This window comes from Erinaceus europaeus, chromosome 13 (genome assembly GCF_950295315.1).
Source record: "Erinaceus europaeus chromosome 13, mEriEur2.1, whole genome shotgun sequence".
Taxonomy (NCBI): Eukaryota; Metazoa; Chordata; class Mammalia; order Eulipotyphla; family Erinaceidae; genus Erinaceus; species Erinaceus europaeus.
This window is the reverse complement of record NC_080174.1, coordinates 5,690,720-5,703,096: the sequence shown is the minus strand read 5'-3', so window position 1 is coordinate 5,703,096 and position 12,377 is coordinate 5,690,720. Positions and strand designations below refer to the sequence as shown.

General features: G+C 47.1%; 1 protein-coding gene across 1 annotated transcript in view; it reads left to right on the top strand.

Annotated features, from left to right (window-relative positions):
- The window catches only part of FNDC1 (fibronectin type III domain containing 1), a 97,525-nt gene that overhangs the window by 39,370 nt on the left and 45,778 nt on the right, over positions 1-12,377 (top strand). The window contains exons 7-10 of the mRNA XM_060205119.1: positions 1,452-1,569; positions 4,502-4,689; positions 6,191-6,298; positions 11,970-12,158. Of these exons, the coding sequence (XP_060061102.1) occupies positions 1,452-1,569; positions 4,502-4,689; positions 6,191-6,298; positions 11,970-12,158 (603 nt within the window). The remainder of the gene's footprint in view (positions 1-1,451; positions 1,570-4,501; positions 4,690-6,190; positions 6,299-11,969; positions 12,159-12,377) is intronic.

The window sequence follows — 12,377 nt, the reverse complement described above, 5'->3', positions numbered from 1 at the left end:
TGGTCTTTATTTATTTATTCTATAGAAACAGTCAGAAATTGAGAGGGAAGGGAGAGATAGGGAAGGAGACAGAGAGACATCGGAAGCCCTGTGTCACCACTTATGAAGCTTTCCCCCTGCAGGTGGGGACTTGGGCTTGAACCTGGGTCCTTGCAATTGCAATGTGGGTGCTCAACCAGGCGTGCCACCACCCATCCCCCAGAGAACAATTTTTATATGGTGTGTAGGCAGATAAGTTGGATAGTAGTATGTCACACATGCAATTTCTGTTATATGTAATATATATGTAGTGTATATGGAAGGTGTGGTAGTAATGCACATCATAGAAGACATGCTATATTGGACATATAAATTACATATGTTGTGTATATAAATTATTCACGTTATATATAAACTATGTGACAATCATTCCTATATGATTCTATATGGCATGCATTATTCACCGTAAGTGCACAATAAATAATATGTAACTGTCATAGGATATGTACTCTCGTATGACTTTACACGTGTAATTGCTATGTTTGCATCGTAACAAAACTCACACACATCCGCCACTGCCCTTACATCACTCACTGATGGTTACTTAGAGAAGCCTCTGCGCCTCTTTTCTAACAATTTTCACTCTCCTTGTGATCCAGATAAAAACACCTTTTCTGAAGCGTGGTCGCTGAAAAGGGAAAACAAAGCAAAAACTCCCAAGAACCACATGCGTTGGGACTGGGGTGTGTCTGGGGGCACAGCTACGGAATCCTAGTTCTTGTGAGACGGTCGGTGTTCCTCAGCTGACCACTGGGCTCCGCGTGCTCTCTGCAGTAATTCCAGCAAGGGTCAGGCAGCTCCCTCTCCTGCCGTGGTCACCCTGGGAATGCAGTTTTGAGCTCTGCTTCCCTAGACATTTGCTGCCTATAACAGTGCGCGTCTCATCCAGAAACAGCACAGACTGAGAAAATCTGAGCCTCCTTGGCCAAAACATAGCTCCCGTTTTTTTTCACTCTTCTTTCTGTCGATGGGTTTTGGCAGCTTCTAGGGCAACTCTTCTATTTCTTAGACTCGTGATTAAGAAAGAGCAAGTGTGGAGGCTGGGTGGTGTTGCACCTTGAGCACACATTCACAAGGACCCAGGTTCGAGCCCCTTGGTCCCCACCTGTAGGGGGAAAGCTTTGTGAGTGGTGACGCAGGGCTGCAGATGTCTCTGTCTCCCCATTCCTCTTGATTTCTGACTGCCTCTATCCAATGAATAAATAAAAATAATTAAAGAATAATAAAAAGCAAGAGTGGAAGTTTTTGCCTTTCCTACGATTGCTTGACTTTCTATTCCTTTCATTTTATTGGTACCAAGCAGAGGCAATTGACCAATCACGGGGTGAACATTGGCCTCTGGAAGCCAGAGGCACGTGGGGCAGAGCCTATGGTCAGAGGCGACCTCCCCAGGTGTGTCCTTGTCATTTCAGAAGAGGATGAGCTGGACATCCCTGAAGACATCACCGTCAGGGTCATGTCCTCCCAGTCGGTGCTGGTGGCCTGGGTGGATCCGTTGCTGGAAAAACGAAAGAGACCGGCTGCCTCCAGGTGCTTGTCCTGTTTATTCCGCTGCTTTGTCTTTGTTTCACCCCCAAGAGGTGTGCTTTGGGCGGCCAGGGAGCGAGCTCACTGTGCGGGCTGAAGACTGTGCACCGGAGCCCGGGGCTGGGGAGCCTGGTTGAGAGCACACACTACAATGCACCAAGGACCCAAGTTCAACCCCCTGGTCTCCATCGGCAGGAAGGAAGGTTCATAAGAGGTGATGCAGGGCTGCAGGTCTGTTTCTTTCTCTCTCCTCTCTATCCTCCCTGTTCAGTTTCTCTCTGTCCTATCAAATACAAGGAAAATAAAGCACAAAAAGACTGTGTACCTTGCCACACCCATGGTCCAGACTTTAAAATGAGGATATAATGATGAGGTTGTCTATTCATGTCTCCAGATTGATGACTGACTTGATTGGTTGATTGATTGATTGATAATGAAGCAGGGTCTTCACATATTCATGGATTCACTGTTCCTGGGGGATAAAGATACAGACAGAGAGACAAGAGCTTCCTCTGGTGCTGTGACACCTCCATATGGTGCCAGGGGTTGAAACTGGGTCATGACATGGCAAGGCAGACTCCCTACCTAGTGATCTGTCCTACTGACTCTATCTATCCACCGATCATTCATCTATCTATCTGTCTGTCTGTCTGTCCATCCATCCATCCACCTCTCCATCTGTCTATCCATCTGTCTAACTAAGCTGTCGTTTGCGGTATGGCTCCTGTCGTCGGCTGCCTTAAGCAAAGACATCTGCTTCTTTTGAAATGCATCCGACAACTTCCAGCGATTCTCTCGCTCAACATACAGCCTCCCCCATGAAGTCTTTCTGATTACCCCTGGAACTGATTTCTGTTTTGTGGAAAATGAAAGAGAGCTTGTGTTCATCTGTTTGTTTTTAGCAGAAACTCTTGTGTTAACTGAGGTGCTGTGTCTGCAGCTGAAGTTTTATCCTGCCTTTTAAAATCCACAGTGAGGAACACATCTGTATCCTTCTAATTCTTCCTACTGCCAAGAAGCCACAGCAACGTTGTCTCACCAAAGCAGCCCGTGTGAATACTTTCTGCAGTCCCAGAGTGTTACGTGTCTTTTGCTTGAGATGTTGAATTGTCACCAGGTTCAGTTCCCCTGGTCTCCCTCGAGTTCTTTTTATAAGCTCCCCCATCCTGCTCAGCATAGTAATATTTTGTCTTTTTATTGATTGATTTTTATTTGCTTGTTTGTTTTTATCAGAGCACTGCTCAGCTCTGGCTTGTGGGGATACAGGGGGTTGAGCCTGGGACCTCAGAGCCTCAGGCATGAGAGTCTCTTTGCATAACCATTATGCTATCTACTCCTGCCCATCTTTTTTTTTTTTTTTTTAATGATAGTAAGTCTACTCCAAACCATGTGTTACCTTTCCTCTTAGACCTATGGAAAGTGATGGGGGGGGGGGCGGGCAGTAGCACACCCTGTTAAACGCACATAGTATGAAGTGCACGGACCACACAAGGATCTGGCGTTGACGCCCTCTCCCTTCTGCAGAGGGACACTTCATAAGTGATGAAGCAGGTCCTCAGGTGTCTCTCTCTCCCTCTCTATCTCCCCCTCCTCTCTCAATCTCTCTCTGTCCTGTCCAATAAAATGGAAAAAATGGCCACTAGGAGCAGTGGATTTGTAGTGCTGGCACTCAGTCCCAGTGATGACCTTGGAGGCAAAAAGAAGAAAAAAAAGATTCTGAGATGACATGCAACAAGTCTTGTTTTTCTTTTCTGGATAGCCATGTCCCCTAAATCCAGCTCTTTTAAAAGTATTTTTAAATATTTGTTTTTTTATTATTGGACAGAGACAGAAATAAAGAAGAGAGGGGGAGATAGAGAAGAAAGGTATCAGAGAGACAGCTGCAGCCCTGCTTCACCACTCGTGAAGCTTTCCCCTGAGGTGGGGACCAGGGGCTTGAACCCAGGTCCTTGCTTGCTGTAATGGGTGTACTCAACCAGATGCACCACTGCCTGGCCCCCTCAACCCAGCTTTTTTTTTATGTTTTATTTATTTATTTATTTTCCCTTTTGTTGCCCTTGTTGTTTTATTGTTATAGTTATTATTGTTGTTCTTGATGTCACTGTTGTTGGATAGGACAGAGAGAAATGGAGAGGGGAGGGGAAGACAGAGAGAGGGAGAGAAAGACAGACACCTACAGACCTGCTTCACTGCTTGTGAAGCGACTCCCCTGCAGGTGGGGAGCCGGGGGCTCAAACCGGGATCTTTACGTGGGTCCTTGCACTTTGCACCTCGTGCGCTTAACCCGATACGCTACCGCCCGACTCCCCCAATCCAGTTCTTAATGTTGCTCTGTGCAGCACACACAGACACACACACACAGAGACAGACAGACAGACACACACACACACACACACACAAACATAGATAGACACACACACATAGACACACACACAGAGACAGACAAAACACACAGACAGACAGACACACATGCACACACACACATTCACACACACACACACAGACACACAGACAGACAGACAGACAGACACACATAGACACACACAGACAGACAGACAGACACACACACATAGATAGACACACACACAGAGATAGACAGACAGACACACACACACACATACACCCTTCCCTGACCAAACACTGCCTCTTGGAAGCCACATTGCTGCTACCCTTTTCTTTTTCTTTACCTGATCTTCAGAGCAGCAAGGCTTTTCCTCCCTTCCTTCCTTCCTTCCTTCCTTCCTTCCTTCCTTCCTTTCTTTCTTTCTCTCTTTCTTTTTTTTTTTTTTTAATCTTGGACAGACACTGGGCTCCATCTTCCCTGGCTGCTGTGGTCTCTAAGGAGGGTCTCTGACATGGTCAACAGTCGAGACTTTTCTTCCCTTTGATTTGACTTGTCTGTGGAGGGTGCATGGCTGCTTGGCTGTCATTGCAGACAGTACACCGTGCGCTACCGCGAGAAGGGAGAGTCAGCCAGGTGGGACTACAAGCAGATCCCCAACCGACGTGTGCTGGTAGAACACCTGACCCCAGACACCATGTATGAATTTGCGGTCCGGATCTCTCAGGGGGAAAGAGACGGCAAGTGGAGCACCTCTGTCTTCCAAAGGACCCCGGAATCTGGTTAGTACCTACCCTTGAGACTTGGGGTTCTTCCCTTCACTAAGATGGCACGATAGTTTAAGATGTCCAGAGAGGCCAAGGCCAGCAGAGCCATCTCTTCATTTTTCTTTTCTTTCTTTCTTTCTTTAAAATTTTTTAAAAATTTTTATTTATAAAAAGGAACCATTGACAAGACCATAGGATAAGAGGGGTACAACTCCACACAATTCCCACCACCAGCTCTCCCTATCCCATCCCCTCCCCTGATAGCCTTTCTATTCTTTATCCCTCTGGGAGCATGGACCCAGGGTCACTGTGGGATGCAGAAGGTGGAAGGTCTGGCTTCTGTCATTGCTTCCCCGCTGAACATGGGCACTGACAGGTGGGTTCATACTCCCAGCCTGTCTCTCTCTTTCCCTAGTGGGGCAGGGCTCTGGGGAAGCAGGGCTCCAGGACACATTGGTGGGGTTGTCTTTTAAAAAATGTTTTATTCATTTAATTTAATAGGACAGAGAGAAACTGAGGGAGTGGATAGAGAGAGAGAGGTAGACACCTGCACCACTGTTTCACTGCCTGTGACTGTCCCCCTGCAGTTGGGGACTGAGGGCTTGAACCTAGGTCCTTGTGCATGGTGACATGTGTGCTTAACCAGGTGCACCACTGTAGAGCCATCTTTTAAAAACTCAGCCAGACCCCAAATCTTGGGAGTGTTGATATGGTTGGAGGGAAAGGCGCTTCAGAGCTGTTTCCTCAGGTCCATGGTTTATCTTTTGCCCTCTTTCTGTTAGCATGCCATTCCGACACACCAGCCCCTTGGGGAGTAGCCACACATCTCCCAGGGACACTCCCAGGTAACCTCTTCTTCCTGCAGCTGGCATGGTGTTTGATGCCGGGGAAGAACTCTGCGCTACATCCAAGGAGACTGCGCCTTTCCTTTTAACTCCTTTTAATTTTTCACTATATTTATTGGATAGAGATAGCCAGAAATCAAGAGGGTAGGGGAGAGAAAGAAAGGGATAGAGACAGAGAGACACCTGCAGCCCTGCTTCACCACTTGCAAAGCTTTCCCCCTGCAGGTGGGGACCAGGAGCTCGAACTGGGATCCTTGCACCAGTCCTTACATTTTGTGCTATGTGCGCTTAATCTGTTGTGCTACCTACTGCCCAGCCCCCTAAGTTTCTATTTTTTAAAACACTTTACTTATTTATTATTGGGTAGAAAAAGAAATTGAGAGAGGAGAGGAGATAGAGAGGGAGAGAGACAAAGACACCTGCAGCCCTGCTTCACCACTCGTGAAGCTTTCCCCTGCAGATGGGGACCAGGGGCTTGAACCTGGGTCGCTTTCCCCTGCAGATGGGGACCAGGGGCTTGAACCTGGGTCTTTGTGCATGGTAACGTGTGCACTTAACCAGGTGTGCCACTGCCTGGGTTGTAGAATGATTATGTTTCAAAAGACCTAAGTCATCTCCTTTCAGGAACTCCACAGAGGCATTCCTCAAAATGTATGCTTGTGTTTTTGTAGCTCCAACCACAGCTCCTGAAAATCTTAGGGCCTGGCCAGTCAACGGCAAGCCAACTGTTGTCACTGTCGCCTGGGATGCCCTGCCTGAGACTGAGGGCAAAGTGAAAGGTAGGAAGCTCAGTTGCCTAAAGGATGGGGGTGCTTGAAGGAATGAAATGCAAAAAGCAAAGAGGGGGCAACATATGTACAGCCGGTGCCAGCTAGTGGGAAGGAGGCTTCCAGAGGGACTCCATCCTTACTGCTCTACTCCATCCTTATTGCTCTACTCCGTCCTTACTGCTCTACTCCATCCTTACTGCTCTACTCCATCCTTACTGCTCTACTCCGTCCTTACTGCTCTACTCCGTCCTTACTGCTCTACTGCGTCCTTACTGCTCTACTCCGTCCTTACTGCTCTACTCCGTCCTGACTGCTCTACTCCGTCCTGACTGCTCTACTCCATCGTTACTGCTCTACTCCGTCCTTACTGCTCTACTCCATCCTTACTGCTCTACTCCATCGTTACTGCTCTACTCCATCGTTACTGCTCTACTCCGTCCTTACTGCTCTACTGCGTCCTTACTGCTCTACTGTGTCCTTACTGCTCTACTCTGTCCTTACTGCTCTACTGCGTCCTTACTGCTCTACTGCGTCCTTACTGCTCTACTCCGTCCTTACTGCTCTACTCCGTCCTTGCTGCTCTGCTCCGTCCTTACTGCTCTGCTCCGTCCTTACTGCTCTGCTCCGTCGTTACTGCTCTACTCCATCCTGACTGCTCTACTCCATCCTGACTGCTCTACTCCGTCCTGACTGCTCTACTCCATCGTTACTGCTCTACTCCATCGTTACTGCTCTACTCCATCATGACTGCTCTACTCTATCCTTACTGCTCTACTCCGTCCTTACTGCTCTACTCCATCCTTACTGCTCTACTCCATCATGACTGCTCTACTCCATCCTTACTGCTCTACTCCGTCCTTACTGCTCTACTCCATCGTTACTGCTCTACTCCATCGTTACTGCTCTACTCCATCCTTACTGCTCTACTCCGTCCTTACTGCTCTACTGAGTCCTTACTGCTCTACTCCATCCTTACTGCTCTACTCCATCGTTACTACTCTACTCCGTCCTGACTGCTCTACTGTGTCCTTACTGCTCTACTGCGTCCTTACTGCTCTACTGCGTCCTTACTGCTCTGCTCCGTCCTTACTGCTCTGCTCCGTCGTTACTGCTCTGCTCCGTCCTTACTGCTCTGCTCCGTCCTGACTGCTCTACTCCGTCGTTACTGCTCTACTCCATCGTTACTGCTCTACTCCGTCGTTACTGCTCTACTCCGTCATTACTGCTCTACTCCATCGTTACTGCTCTACTCCATCGTTACTGCTCTACTCCATCATGACTGCTCTACTCTGTCCTTACTGCTCTACTCCGTCCTTACTGCTCTACTCCGTCCTTACTGCTCTACTGAGTCCTTACTGCTCTACTCCATCCTTACTGCTCTACTCCATCGTTACTGCTCTACTCCGTCCTTACTGCTCTACTGTGTCCTTACTGCTCTACTGCGTCCTTACTGCTCTACTGCGTCCTTACTGCTCTGCTCCGTCCTTACTGCTCTACTCCGTCCTTACTGCTCTACTCCGTCCTTGCTGCTCTGCTCCGTCCTTACTGCTCTGCTCCGTCCTTACTGCTCTGCTCCGTCGTTACTGCTCTACTCCATCCTGACTGCTCTACTCCATCCTGACTGCTCTACTCCGTCCTGACTGCTCTACTCCATCGTTACTGCTCTACTCCATCGTTACTGCTCTACTCCATCATGACTGCTCTACTCTATCCTTACTGCTCTACTCCGTCCTTACTGCTCTACTCCATCCTTACTGCTCTACTCCATCATGACTGCTCTACTCCATCCTTACTGCTCTACTCTGTCCTTACTGCTCTACTCCATCGTTACTGCTCTACTCCATCGTTACTGCTCTACTCCATCCTTACTGCTCTACTCCGTCCTTACTGCTCTACTGAGTCCTTACTGCTCTACTCCATCCTTACTGCTCTACTCCATCGTTACTACTCTACTCCGTCCTGACTGCTCTACTGTGTCCTTACTGCTCTACTGCGTCCTTACTGCTCTACTGCGTCCTTACTGCTCTGCTCCGTCCTTACTGCTCTGCTCCGTCGTTACTGCTCTGCTCCGTCCTTACTGCTCTGCTCCATCCTGACTGCTCTACTCCGTCGTTACTGCTCTACTCCATCGTTACTGCTCTACTCCGTCGTTACTGCTCTACTCCGTCATTACTGCTCTACTCCATCGTTACTGCTCTACTCCATCGTTACTGCTCTACTCCATCATGACTGCTCTACTCTGTCCTTACTGCTCTACTCCGTCCTTACTGCTCTACTCCGTCCTTACTGCTCTACTGAGTCCTTACTGCTCTACTCCATCCTTACTGCTCTACTCCATCGTTACTGCTCTACTCCGTCCTTACTGCTCTACTGTGTCCTTACTGCTCTACTGCGTCCTTACTGCTCTACTGCGTCCTTACTGCTCTGCTCCGTCCTTACTGCTCTGCTCCGTCGTTACTGCTCTGCTCCGTCGTTACTGCTCTGCTCCGTCCTTACTGCTCTGCTCCGTCCTTACTGCTCTGCTCCGTCCTGACTGCTCTACTCCGTCGTTACTGCTCTACTCCATCGTTACTGCTCTACTCCGTCGTTACTGCTCTACTCCGTCGTTACTGCTCTACTCCGTCGTTACTGCTCTACTCCATCGTTACTGCTCTACTCCATCGTTACTGCTCTACTCCATCATGACTGCTCTACTCTGTCCTTACTGCTCTACTCCGTCCTTACTGCTCTACTCCGTCCTTACTGCTCTACTTCATCCTTACTGCTCTACTCCATCGTTACTGCTCTACTCCATCGTTACTGCTCTACTCCATCGTTACTGCTCTACTCCATCATTACTGCTCTACTCTGTCCTTACTGCTTTACTCCATCATTACTGCTTTTCTCAATTGTTACTACTCTGCTCCATTGTTACAGTTCTTCTCTGCCATCTGCAGACTGGGCTGCTGCTCTCCAGAGGGCTCTTTTAGATTTCATGGGAGGGTGTCATGTTGTAAGCTTTACTCACAGAAATGGCACCTGGCTTTTCATGCCATGTGGGTCATTGGAGTCAGTCAACTCATGGGAAGTAGAGGAAGCAGGAAGCTAGGGGATCCTAAGTACTTTCAATGGACTTGAAAACCCAAATGCTACCATGAAATGTCAGTGGATTTGTTTTTGCTTGTCCACCTTTTAGATGGTTGATTTTGGGTGGAGGCAAACCTGATTTGAAAACAGAAACAGAAATATGATCGATTTTTAAAAAGAGAATAAGGCATTCAAAGTGAGTCGGATTCAAAACCGGTCTGTTGAGAACACTAAATGAAATAGTCTGTTGGGAGCATAGGTCTTTTTCTGAAACATAAAGCAGTAAGACCCTTCCAGAAGCCTGTTTTGAAACATTTCTAAGGGGTCAGATTGAGACTCCTTCACTATACAAATATGTCCTTAGTTGCTTCTAATTGTTTACTTGATTTTTACAGGCAACTCTGCTATGTTGAGAAAATCTGACAAGTATATGAAAGATTAGAGAAATCCAGGAAGTCACCACTCACTCATTTGAGAATATCTTTTAAAAATATATCTTTTATAAAATCTCAATTTATTAATTATTAGACAGAGACAGAGAGAAATTGAGGGGGGATAGAAAGGAAAAGAAGCCCCACTTCACCACTCGTGAAGCTTTTTTGTCCCTCCAGGTGGGGACCAAGGTCTTGAACCCAGGTCCCTGAGCACTTAACCAGGTGTCCCACTGCCTGGTCCCTCTTCACTGACAAAATGGAATGATTCTCTTTTGTGTTTACCGCGTTGTCTTTGCTGATATGGAGAAATGTCTTCTCTTGGAGTTGTACGCGTCAGAGGAAGTACGTTGTACAGTACTCAAAGGGAGGGAGCACTGTTGGATTTTTAAAATTTATTCAAAGCTCTCTGGGGGTTGATGTAGCCCAGCTGATCAATCACATGCTTTATGTGTGTGAGGAGGCTCTGGATTTGATTCCCTGGCACCACAAAATTTAGATAAATAAGTCATCTTAAAGTTCTCTCAAGTTTTTTTTTTTTTTTTAAAGAATGCAGTACGTTGCTGCTCATCTTTTCATTGGAATAAATGAAAACCAATGAAGAGAAGCAGCACTTAGTCAGCCCCTGTTAGTCATTCTCTTTAAGACATGTGAACACAGGCTCCTTCTGTATTTATTCAGTGGCGCTTCTAAAAAAGGCTGCTGAAAATTAAATACAGGCACTTTTGACTAGCTGCTTTTTTGAGCTATGAAAATGCCAAATGTTGCCCCTTGGGTGGCCGTATCAGCCTGCTACTTTATTTTTTCTTCCCCATACACACGCTTCAGTTTAGGTTTCTAGCTCTTTGGTGAAACAAGCTCCCTGGTAGTCAACTAAGTCTTGCCAGAAATAATAGTAGCTACTGGGCTTCTATGTCCGCAGTAAACGCACATGTCTTAACTCTGTTCAAGTAGTTTTCATAAAGGAACCATAGTGGACCGAGCCCTCATAGTTACCCAGGGGCATTCTTTACATCTGTGAAAAGCACACCATGATAGAAGGATAGACTTTGACATGGCTAAATTTTTTCCAGATGAACAGAATCCATAACAAATCAGAATCACCGAATTTCATAGGCAGTGGGTTCTTTTAATTCCTACATTTGACCACCGCAAATGACTAGGCTGCCCTATTTTCAGCAAGAAAAGAACGTTGTGTCTTTCTTTACATACCAATGCTGCAAATGCACTTTGGGTAGATTTTTTTTTCAATTGAAGTACTTTTAAAAAATTAGATCTTGGGAGGAAAAAGGACCATCTGAGTTCCCCCTTAGAAGTCAGATAGTTGCTGACGTTTTTCTGCAGTGAAGATGATTTCCCTGGTTAATGCCAGTCTGTTAATCTGTTAATCCAATCTGCCATGTAAACAAACCTTGAGAACACTGGGGGAGGAGGGTTTAAGATTCTGTTTTTGAGGGATGAAGACTGTGCTTTCAAGCATGATTTCATTGTGTTACAGTACTTTCCAGAGAGAGAAAGAAAGGGAGGTTAATCCCTTGGACTAAAATGAGTTATGCCTTTCAAATTTAAGAGCATTTTATCTTTATAAATACAGCCCATAAAAGATGGAAGCGCTAGCCGTCATCAGAAATCTGCTATGTAATTTTTCCTCAGAGTTTAAAAGACTTTGAGAATCTTCATCCGCTTTATCTGGAGCTGGACCATTCCTCATTCCTATAATAATAATAAGAAGAAGAAGATCATATTCCAGAAATGGAATGTGCAAGTGAGAACAACCAGATAGACCCCAACTCCCAAAGGCAACAGTTACTCAGAATCAATTCCTGATGGTTGTTGCCACTGTTGCCCTGGCCTCATAGTCGGGCTTTATTTATTCTGTCACAGCAAGTTACTCAATAGGTAGGATGAAGGCCAGAGCCGAACGCAGCGTCAGAACTATTGGGACTCAGTAGAGGGACTGAGCTCCTGGGATGCATGTGTGGGAGGGGCAGGAGAGAGTGGACCCCAGCACCCTCTGGCAGCCCGGGAAATGCAGGCGTCCCTTGTGCTGTCTGTCTGTCCAGGGAGCACTGTTAGAGTGCGAGGCTTAGTAATGCCCTCCTAATGCTGCCCATGCAGTCTGTCTGCTGGACACAGGACTGTTTTCGGTATCCTCCTTCCAACTGTCTGCCAACTCATTTCAGAATACATTCTTTCATACGCCCCGGCTCTCAAGCCCTTCGGAGCCAAGTCCCTCACCTACTCTGGAGAGACCACTTCTGCCCTGGTGGATGGCCTGCAGCCTGGAGAACGGTATCTTTTCAAAGTCCGGGCGGCAAACCGCAGAGGACCGGGACCTCACTCCAAAGCCTTCATTGTCACCATGCCAACAAGTAAGCATTGCCTGTGTCCTCTCATTCTTTCTCTCTCTCTGTCTCTCTGTCTCTCTGTGTGTGTGTGTGTCTCTCTCTGTGTATGTGTGTGTGTGTCTCTCTCTGTGTGTGTGTGTCTCTCTCTGTGTGTGTGTGTGTGTGTCTCTGTGTGTGTGTGTGTCTCTGTGTGTGTGTGTGTCTCTGTGTGTGTGTGTGTGTGTCTCTGTGTGTGTGTGTGTG